The sequence below is a fragment of the Prunus avium genome, chromosome 1 (genome assembly GCF_965620075.1).
Source record: "Prunus avium chromosome 1, drPruAviu1.hap1.1, whole genome shotgun sequence".
Classification (NCBI taxonomy): Eukaryota; Viridiplantae; Streptophyta; class Magnoliopsida; order Rosales; family Rosaceae; genus Prunus; species Prunus avium.
This window is the reverse complement of record NC_142284.1, coordinates 61,052,838-61,063,763: the sequence shown is the minus strand read 5'-3', so window position 1 is coordinate 61,063,763 and position 10,926 is coordinate 61,052,838. Positions and strand designations below refer to the sequence as shown.

At 46.9% G+C, this 10,926-nt stretch overlaps 1 protein-coding gene across 1 annotated transcript; it reads right to left on the bottom strand.

The window, feature by feature from the left end:
• Positions 1-7,948: 7,948 nt before the first annotated feature.
• On the bottom strand, positions 7,949-8,365 carry LOC110765693 (uncharacterized). The gene has a single exon (XM_021968895.1). It carries the CDS (start codon positions 8,363-8,365, stop codon positions 7,949-7,951), a length of 417 nt encoding a protein of 138 aa, XP_021824587.1.
• Between the last annotated feature and the right edge of the window lie 2,561 nt (positions 8,366-10,926).

Sequence of the window (10,926 nt, the reverse complement as noted above, 5' to 3'; positions counted from 1 at the left end):
TGTAGTTTTGCATGTGCATATATCATCAATATACATACACGTTCCCTGGATTGCTATATATGTATATCTGCATATATGAACAAAAGTCTGTGCTCGGCAAATGTTAGTACAAATCTATGCACGATATGCGCATTATGTATAATATACATATACATACCTATATAATAATTCTGACGTAGAACTTACGTTGATATCTACTACACAGTGTGCGTTGTACCCACCATCAGTACTTCCCAAAACACACAGAATGGTCTGCTAAAGGCTGAAGCTACTGACGGCAAAGCAACCCACATAAATACTTGGTGTTAAACACCTACAGACTTACAAAATTAATAAAGAAGATGAAGTTGACGTGAACACTACTCAACTTATTTAATTATAATATGTTCTAGGTGCACTTGACTTAGTAGAATTATAAACTAAGGTCAATTGATATATGCATACTGTGCATTTTCCTAATGTGTAGTTAACCCGTACGTGCGAATGCTATGGTTGACTTCTGATTATTTTATTTCTGACTTCTCAGGAGATTTACTCACCTCTAGGGTTGTGTTTTGACTAAGCTGAACCCCCTCAAGTCTTACTTATCCAGCTTGGGTTGCGTCGATCTCTGAACCCAACTCGAATTCAAATTGACTTTGCGGTACGCACCCCCTTCTCAAGTTACCTCTTTCATTCAACTTTCGTTTCACCTGCTTGCCTTCTAATTACTTCGATGCCGAGACTTAACCTTTGGGCGAAGTCAAAGGTGGGACATCCCTCGAAGCCTGAGATAAATAAAATGCGGGAGAAATTCCGCATTCCTGATGATGTTACTATTGGTCGAATACCTAAGGGAGCGGATATGTACACAGGGGTTGGAATCCCGAAGGGAGCCTTGGTGCTCTCACCATCTCACCTAGAGTTTATTAGGTTTCCGCTTCACCCCTTATTTCATCTTGTGTTGAATTCTTTGAACCTCCACCCTATGCAATTAAATCCAAATTCATACTTACTGATCAGTGGTATGCTAGCAGTTGGCCTCAAATGGGGGGTGTCACTAGGCTTCCTAGATTTCTTTTACCACCATTATGTTGCCACGGTTAGATGTGAGACTGAGTATTTCTACCTAACCCCTCGACCTAATCGCAAATTTTTTGGCTACAAACCATCTTCCGCGAAAGATTGGAAGACCCGACCCTTGATGATTACTGGGAATTGGGCGGCCCCTGAGATGTCTTGTGTTTCTATTCCTTCATCATTCGGGCCCGAACCTGGTATTCTTGATTATGTCTATTCCACTAATACTGATTCTGATATGACTTTCCAGAGGAAGCTTATTGAATGGTTCCTTTGTTTTGCAGTGCCCAACCCAACCCGTTCGGAGATCGTTCTTGCTCACCAGCGGATTCAGTGGTTGAACCGCCACTTGGTGGGTCGAGATTGGGATGTTCAGCACTTCCTCGATCCCAGCACACTTCTTCGTATTTCTCAAGATCGAGATAGCATCATTTATCGATCTTATCTCAGGGTTGATCTTAGTGCGGATCTGCATGAGACAGAACTAGTAGGCCACATAGTCAGCTTTGATCGAGATCTCCAATTCGAGGAGGATTCTTCACACCGCATTCGAAGGAGTTACGCAGAGAGACAGGCTCAGGAGGAAGAAGATAGCGGTGGTTACTCCCCTGACGAATCCGAGCTGTCCGATATGTCGGGCCCATTACCCAACCCGTCAAAACGTGCTTCTCGGCCAGGTCCAGGGCAGAGACCATCCTTTGATCAACATACAAAGAGGTCCAAGCGTGTTCCAAATGCTGGGTTGAGTTCAGATCTTGCAGACGCATGCATTCCTGGTTCATCCTCGGGCCGATCCCATCATGATGCGCCTCGGTGAGTCGGTTTGGCCATCTCTACTCCGCCTTTGGCTGTTGAGGATATTGATCTCGATAATGAACCCCTCATTCCTACTGATGGTGAGGTATGGAGGCCCAAGTTTCAGAGGTCAGACGGGAAGCGTCTTATGACAAATGAAGGACTCTTGCATGATCCTGAGGCTTGCGATGCCGTTTTGGGTGGTCTCCTTCATCCAAGAGACATTAAGGAACTGATAGATATGGATGATCGTGACATTGCGCTCCAGCAGGCTCACCACTTAATCTCGGTATGTTTTGTCTTTGCATTCCTCAATTTTCAGTTGAATTTTGTCTCACCTAACTAATTTTTACAAATGCTTTGCAGATGGCTGAACTTCGCTTGGTTGAACTATCCAGGGCTCAAGGGCGCAGGGACGAGTTAGACAACTTGAGCAAGTCCCACGAACACTTAGGACAACGACTTAAGGCAAGTGAGGCTGCATCGGCGAAAGGGAAGGGTGAGATTTCCCGTCTCTCTGACAAAATCGAAGCCCTCAACCTTGAGCGCAAGGACGATCTACTGAAAATAGAGCAGCTGAAGAATGATATGGGACGTGTTGAAAAGGAGAAAAAAGATCAGTACGATGCATGTTGCTCTCAAATTTTCAAGGAATCCGCCAAACATTTTCGGTTCGGTTGGGTACAGGGGCAGCAGCCTACCCACCATAGGGTCGTGGCTGATCCTGATGCCTATGACGGAGAGATGGGAGTTGGTGTTGCAGACTACGAGTTCATATTCGGGATGATCCCCACAGACATTCCTCCTCCTGAATCTGTAGGGCATCATGCGCCTCCTGACTCTGATGATACCGCGCCTTCCGCCGTGAGTCACGACATTTCTGTTCGCGACTACGAGATCGGGGAGTAGGCTTCCGGGTTGGTGTAGCGAATTTTGGTGTGAGACACCTATTCTGTTTAGTATTTACTTATGTGGCATGTATTTTGTCTTGAGGTTGAACTTGTGTACTAAATCTTATGTGAATGTACCGGGCTTGGGTGGACTTGACTTACTTCCTTTTGACACCCAAGCTTGGGTTTACTTTGATTATGTGCTTAACTCATTTCTCCTATTTGGGTGAGTACAAAAAATGAGCACAACCATCCTCACCCTGGGTTCCCTTAGATGTGATTCGTCTAGGTCACTCTAAGTTTCACATCTATTCCGATCCTATCTTATATTACGTGTTGAGTTCATCAGGATAACGCTATCCTTTTTTCAAAAATCAAATAAGGTTGGAGTTTTGGTTTCCCAGATAAAACTACTTTTTGAATTCGAAAATCTACACAATTATCTAAACCAATGGTATTTCAACTGATGCTATAAAATGAATGCCTGAGGACGGGGTTCAAGTACCTGGATGCTATGGCTCACAAGCGTAGGCTAAAACTTCGCTTCCGCCTTTGCGCTGATATCCCAAAAAATGGTTGTTCTCCCAAGAGAAGAGGTGCTAGAGGAGTAGAGATTCGCTCTGGTGGGGGTTCTTCAACTGGTTCGCCAGCAAAGTCATCTGACTGCTCCGAGGTTCCGAACTCGTTGCCTAGTCGTGAATGTAAATCCAGGACTCGGTCGGGATCTGACAACAGATGCGGATTCCATTCTGGCTCTCCTTCGGTTCGTGGTGGGCACCCACCAGATTGCGTTAGAAGAGAAAGAGAAAGTCCCAAACCTTCTCGCTTGAACAGAGGTGATGCTGGCCCTTCATACTCTACGAGGGACGACCCTGGGCCGTCACGTTTCGGACATCGTCACCTGCATTCTGATAGGGATAGAGAAACTTCTCCATGGACAAGTTTTTATCAGATGGAGAGGGAAAGAGACTTACTAATGGAAACCTTGACTCGCCTTAGAAGGGAACTGGCAGATGTGGACCGTGTCGTGGCTCACGCTCACTCTGAAGGGATTCGTGACGGCTTCCAGCAAGGGGTCAGCTATTTTCGCGACAAAGCCAAAGCAGCTTATTCATTTGTTGATTGGGATAACTTCCCAAGAGGGACAAATTGAGTTTAGGGAGTGGTAATAAATTCGGTTTCAATGCCCGATCCTCACTAGGGCTCTAGTGGGGTAAGTCCAACTAGTTAATTGTGTAATCTTTTGTTTCGTAGTATTAGTTTGTTTCATTTTGCGTCGGCCCACGGCCTGTTGTGATTTCTTGTATCTTTGAGTTTTTGAATAAAGTTGGAAGGATTCTACTTCCCATTCGGTTTCCCACAATGTGTGCAAGTTTAAGTGTATTTAAATTCCTTCAAGGCGATCTTGGAATCGGCATGGTCCCAACTAACTAATCCTAGAGGACTGACAACCTTAGGGAAATGTTAGGATTCGCACGGATCCTATCGACTTCCCCTAGAGGATTAGTAATTTCTGGGTGATGTTGGGATCGGCCTGGATCCAACTGACTGCCCCCAGAGGATTGGCCACCTAGGGGTAGTGTTGCGATCGGCATGGATCCTATTGATTGCCCCTAGAGGATTGGTAACCTCTGGGTGTTGGGATCGGCATGGATCCAATTGACTGCCCCCAGAGGATTGGTCACCTCGGGGTAGTGTTGCGATCGGCATGGACCCTATTGATTGCCCCCAGAGGATTGGTAACCTCTGGGTGTTGGGATCGGCATGGATCCAATTGACTGCCCCCAGAGGATTGGTCACCTCGGGGTAGTGTTGCGATCGGCATGGACCCCGATGATAAGTTAAACACAATTGAGTTTGCAACAAATTTAAGCCAAGTGCGTGAATCAGCATTTGAATGGGAAGTGCGGATTTTATTTAGTAAATATAAGTGGGATGATGAACAAGTAGATTAATTTAAACATAATATTTCTTCAGGTGAGTTGCATTCCAAGGGCGTGGCATATACTGACCATTCTCAACCCGTTTTAGCTTGTAGGCGCCCTTTCCGTATGCTTCGGTGACTTCGAATGGTCCTTCCCATGAACGACCAAACTTGCCTGCATTTAAATCTTTGGTGTTTTCCATTACTTTCCTGAGAACCCACTCACCAACTTTGAACCTTCTCGGGTGGATCCGCTTGTTAAAGTAATTAGCGACCTGGTTCTGATAGTTTGCTAGTCGTAATGCTGCGACCTCTCGATGTTCCTCAATCAAGTCTAGGTTGCGAGCAATCTGTTGATCATTATCCCCACCATCCACCACCAATGTTCGGATTGTGGGCAATCCGATCTCCGTTGGGATAACAGCTTCACTTCCGTAGGCTAAGGAAAACGGACTTTCCCCCGTTGGCTTTCGCTTTGTGGTTCGGTACGCCCATAACACATTTGGGAGTTCCTCAAACCATTTACCCTTGCGCTGCTCAAGCTTTTTCTTAAGACAATCGAATATGGTTCGGTTTGTTTTTTCCGCTTGTCCGTTTCCTTGGGGATAGCTGCGGGACGAGAACTGTTGAATGATCCCTTTCTCCATGCAATATTTCTTGAACTTCCGATTGTTGAATTGAGTCCCATTATCTGAAATGATGGCTCTGGGTATCCCAAACCTGCAAATGATGTTGCGCCAGACGAACTTTATCACGTCAGTCTGGGATACTGTCTCATATGCTTCAGCCTCCACCCACTTGGTAAAGTAGTCTGTGGCCAAGAGAACGTATTTTTTGCCCCCAGGCGCAGTTGGCAACGGTCCGACGATATCCATCCCCCATCGGGCGAATGGCCATGGTCCCACAATCGGACTAAGCTCTTCGGCAGGTCGCCTAATCATAGGCGCATGTTTCTGGCACTTATCACATTTCCGCACGAATTGTTCAGCCTCTCGAGCCATGTAAGGCCAAAAGTAGCCTTGCGTTATCGCCTTGTGTGCCAAGCTCCTCCCTCCAGAATGATTGCCACAAGTTCCCTCGTGTAGCTCTTTCAGGGTCCACTCTGCTTTGGATGGGCTTAGGCAACGCAGATAAGGACCTGAAAAAGACTTCCTGAAGAGGACGTTTTCTATGAGCGTGTACCTGGCAGCTTTCATCCGAAGTTTTCTGGCTTCAACTGGATCTGCGGGTTGCGTTCCTGCCGTTAGGTAATTTTCTATTGACGTCATCCACGTCATCTCTGAGTCAACTTGCATAACCCGAGGTTCAGCAACATCTAGGCTAGGGCTTTCCCAACATTCCACAGACACGACCCTTGTGGAGTCCTCTCCTGAAGCCGAGGCCGATGCCGCACATGCCAACCGGTCCGCCCGTTCATTTAGCTCTCTCGAAATCTGCTTTAGTTCGAACTTCTTGAATTGTTGAGACAGACACTTTGACAGCTGTTGATACGCCTGCATCCTTTCATCTCTGGTCGCATACTCCTCATTTGCTTGATTGACTATGAGTTGGGAATCACTGTATACCTTCAAATTATCTATTTTCAATAGTCCGGCAATTTTCAATCCCAATACCAAGGCTTCATATTCGGCAACATTGTTTGAGGCAGGGAAATCTAGTCTAACAGAGTATTCTAGCTCTATTCCTTCTGGGGAAGAAAGGACAATCCCGACCCCAGCCCCTGCTCGGTTGGATGAGCCGTCTGCATATAACTCCCACAGTGTTGCCTCGTTACACCCTGCTTCCGTCGTATCACTCTGTTTCTCATGCGTTCCTTCTATGGGATAACATTCGACGAGAAAATCAGCAATTACCTGTCCTTTTTTAGATGTCCTTGGTTGGTATCTGATGTCAAATGCTCCTAACTCGATTGCCCATTTTGTGACTCTTCCCGACAGATCTGGCTTGGACATGATTGCTGGTTTGTGAGCACTGTAATGGTATGAGCTTCGAAATATTGTCGAAGCTTCCTCTTGGCTACTACCAATGCCAAGACAAGTTTTTCTGCAGGAGGTTGCTGGAGGTAGCTCTCTTCTCGGAACAATGCTGCGCTTATTGCCACTTCGGTTACGGCAAGGTACATATATAACATCTCTCCAGGCTTTGGTATAGTTAGGATCGGGGGACTTGTCAAGTATCGTTTCAGTTGATCAAAAGCTTCCACCTGCTCTGGCCCCCAAACCTCATTTTTCCTATTCTGGATTGCTCGAAAGAATGGTTTGCATCGGTCTGACAGACGTGAGATGAACCGGCTCAATGCCGCTACCCTCCCTGTCAGCACTTGTACTTCTCTTGGAGTCTTCGGGCTTGGCATGCCTCGTAATGCCTCCACCTTCTCTGGGTTTGGCTCAATGCCCTGCCTATTCACGATGTGCCCCAAAAATTGGCCTGATGAGACACCGAAAGCACATTTGGTCGGGTTCAGCCTCATCCGATATCGCCTCAGCACCTCGAAGGTTTCCTGAAGATGACCTATGTGTTGGGTTTTCACCGCACTTTTGACAACCATGTCATCTATATAAACTTCCATTGTCTTTCCAATTTGATCCTTGAACATCTGATTCACCAACCATTGATACGTTGAGCCTGCATTCTTCAAACCGAATGGCATCACCGTATAACAATACAAACCACGCTCGGTGATGAAAGTTGTTTTTTCTTGATCTTCGACTGCCATTGGGATTTGGTTGTACCCTGAGTAAGCATCAAGAAAAGTTAGAAGTTCATACCCGGCCGTGGCGTCCACCATTTGATCAATTTTAGGCAGAGGGTAACAGTCTTTCGGGCAGGCTTTGTTTAGATTGATGTAATCGACACAAACTCGCCATTTTCCTTTCTTCTTAGCCACGACCACCACATTAGAAATCCATGTCGGGCACCACACGTCGCGGATGAACCCAACTTCCAGAAGTCTGTCCACTTCGTCGCTAATGATTTGATTTCTTTCTGGCGCGAACCTCCTTTGCCTCTGCTGGTGCGGTGGGTGGTTAGGGTCCACATTCAGGCGGTGACACGCGACACTAGGATCGATTCCAGGCATATCCACATGTGACCATGCGAACACATCTTTATTATTCCTTAGGAACTCGATGAGATGCTCCCTTTCGGCGTTGGATAGGAGGGAGCCCACCAATACTTTTCTATTGGGATCAGAAGGATCCAGTATTTCTTCCCTTAGTGGTTCAGTTGTGGGGGGCTTTGGATCGTCTTCCTGCTCTGCTGGTGGGTCCTCCATTAATTGCTATAATTGCTGGTTCTGTTGCGGCTGTGCCCCGGCTGCATTCTTGAGGTCAGTCGCTATGTTGTAACACTTTTTGGCTTCAAGTTGATCCCCTTTGATATCGATAGTACCAGCACCATCTTCAGTTAGACATCTCATCACTTGGCACCTAGTTGATGCCTCTCCATCCATTCTATGGATCCAATCTCTTCCCATGATCACGTTATAGGCGCTCGGAGCGTCTACCACCACGAAAGTCACTAAAAGGGTTTTCCCAGCGGCTATGACGGGTAATGCCACGTCTCCTATTACTCGTGCCTTGCTGCCGTCAAATGCGAAGAGCGGTGTAGGATTGGGCCTGATCCCCTTTTCGTCTAATTTCATTCTCTTGAAAGTGTTCAAAAACATTACCTCTGCGCTGCTTCCACCGTCGATCATAACCCTCTTGACTTTCGAGTTCCCAATCTGAAGAGTTATGACCAGTGCGTCGTTGTGAGGAAATTGGATTCCTTCGAGATCTCGTTGGGTGAATGAGATGATCCCGACCTTCTCCAATGATTGGGCCGATTGTGGTGCTGAAGCGATTCCACAAACACGTCTTATCTTTTCAGCTTGTCTTTTCTCGGTTCGGGCTCGAGCTAGCTGACCTTATGGCGGTTGAGGTCGGCCATGGATAGCATTGATTTCCAACAGTCCCTCCTCAGTGGCGACGTTGTTGGTCACTGGTTCGGCCGCGTGCTCCTCCTTCAACTTATCTTCTGGTTGGGCTCGATATTGCGAAAGCATCCCCTTTTTTAGCATTGCTTCAACTTGATACCTAAGATTCCGGCAATCGTTGGTGGTGTGGCCAAAGTCGTTATGGTGTGCACAAGTCTTGCTTCGGTCTCGTTTCTCTGGTGGTTCACGTAATGTCGGAGGCGTTCGAAAAATCCCTTTTCCCTTGTTTTCGTGGAAAAGTTTAGCCAGACTAACAGTCAGTTTGGTTGGGGGAGAATTGGTCCTTGCTTGATTGCGGAGACTTCCATTTGGAAAATTTGTCCTCGGCCCTTGGATCATCTCATACGGGTGCTTTGGTGCTGAAATGGCTGCGGCGGTGCGTTTTGACAGAGCGAGTTCTTCCTCTTCAAGTCTGATGATTCCATCAGCTCGAGCCAAAACCTCCCTCATGTCGAGGGGTGGTGTCTTGACCAGGGACTTATGCATTTTTGTTCCTGGCGTCACCCCTTCGCGGAATGCCAGTGACGCAGTGTGTGAGTCGTAAGTCTCCAAAGTAGACATTTCCTCCGTGAATCGCTTCAGATAATCTTTGAGACTTTCACCTGCCTTTTGCTTTGTGCTGAACAGCGTTGTGATGTCTTTCTTTCTCCTTTGATTGCACACGTATTGGGATATGAAAGCTTCGCAAAGCTCAGTGAAGCTGCCGATGGATCTTGGCTTCAACTGCCTAAACCACGTCAAGGCCGACCCTGACAGGCTAGATGGGAATAGTTTGCATAACAACGCTTCGTCTTCGCTTTCGAGGACCATTTGCTGCTGGAAGTGATAGATATGCTCAATGGGATCGGCCACGCCTTCAAATAACTTGAATTTGGGTTGAGTAAACTTCGCGGGCTTCTTAGCTTTCAGAATATCACTGGTGAAGGGTGATTTGCAAATTCCTTTAGCAGCTTCAACAGCCAATTCGGCAGGTGTTTGTGGTTTGTACCCTTTCACAATCTTTTCAATTTGTCTCCGCAGCTTGCTGTCTTTGGACCTTTTCAATTCCCTCCTCTGGTCCTGGTGGTCTTCATGGTCATTCTGCTGATCATCGGAATGGATACTTTCGGTGGAACTTCCATCTGATAATTCTATCCTCTCCTTCCTTTTGCTCCCCTTGAGGCCTTCCGGACGCGACGCATGGTTGCCCTTGGACTTCTCCAAAGCTTCGGCTGCCATCTTCCTCGTTTCACGCAACTCTTTCATTATCTTCTTAAACTGGATGGCTGCGAGACTGGGCTCTGCTTCCTGGGAATTTGATCTGACATCTGCGGATCGAGGACGAGACTGGGCTGGAGTGTCTTGTGCGGATTCAGCCATTGATTAATTTTGCGAGAGTTCCCACAGACGGCGCCAACTGTTGGAGCAGAAATTCTTACAATAAGAATAGTTTCCACAGGTTCTTGGCTTTACTCCGCACTCAGGATTGATGAGTCTCCAAGCAACACTCCTCCAAAATCAAATGAGTGAGGGTTGGGTACCTGCAAAAGATACTCCGACGCTCAAGTCAATTTCTGTATGTATTTTGGTGCTTCAATTAATTGGAAAATCGTCCCCTCATCTGGTTGTGAAGCTTTGCATTTATACCTGATGCCAGCCTTGGGATGCAAGCTTCACTAAAACCGTCTTATGTCCACGAACCCACCAATTGAGAGTTGTGCGTTACCGACTCCTAACTGTGTTCATGTTATCTCTCGATTCATGCGGGTTGGGGAGTGCGGGCGTTTGAACATACCCACCAACCCACGTCGAGTCGCTTGTGTACGAATCCATATGGGATAATGCTCCTGTGAACCCACGTTGAGTGGTGCATATCCGAACCCGTGTTGGGCGGTGCACATCCGGACTCGTATTGGGTTTGTGCGCATGCGAACTGGTATTGGGCCAATGCCCATATGAACTTTCGTTGGGCTTATGCGCATATGAACTCACATTGGATCGACGCCAATCCGAGCTTGTGTTTCACGTATGCGAACCCGCATTTGAGCCAATGCCCATCCAAGACTATGTTGGGTTGTGCCTCAATCCGATCCTGTGACGTGGCGGATCGGTACGGAATTATTCCGCTCCCACAGATACCACCTCCTAAAACACGCACCACCATACCAACACTTCGTGTCCCCAAAGACATATTGATTGCACCATCAACGTTAAGTTTAAAGAAACCAATAGGAGGAGATTGCCATTGCTTCTTAGGAACCGGCACAAAAGACCGCCTTTGATGAAATAAAAGGATATTTTGG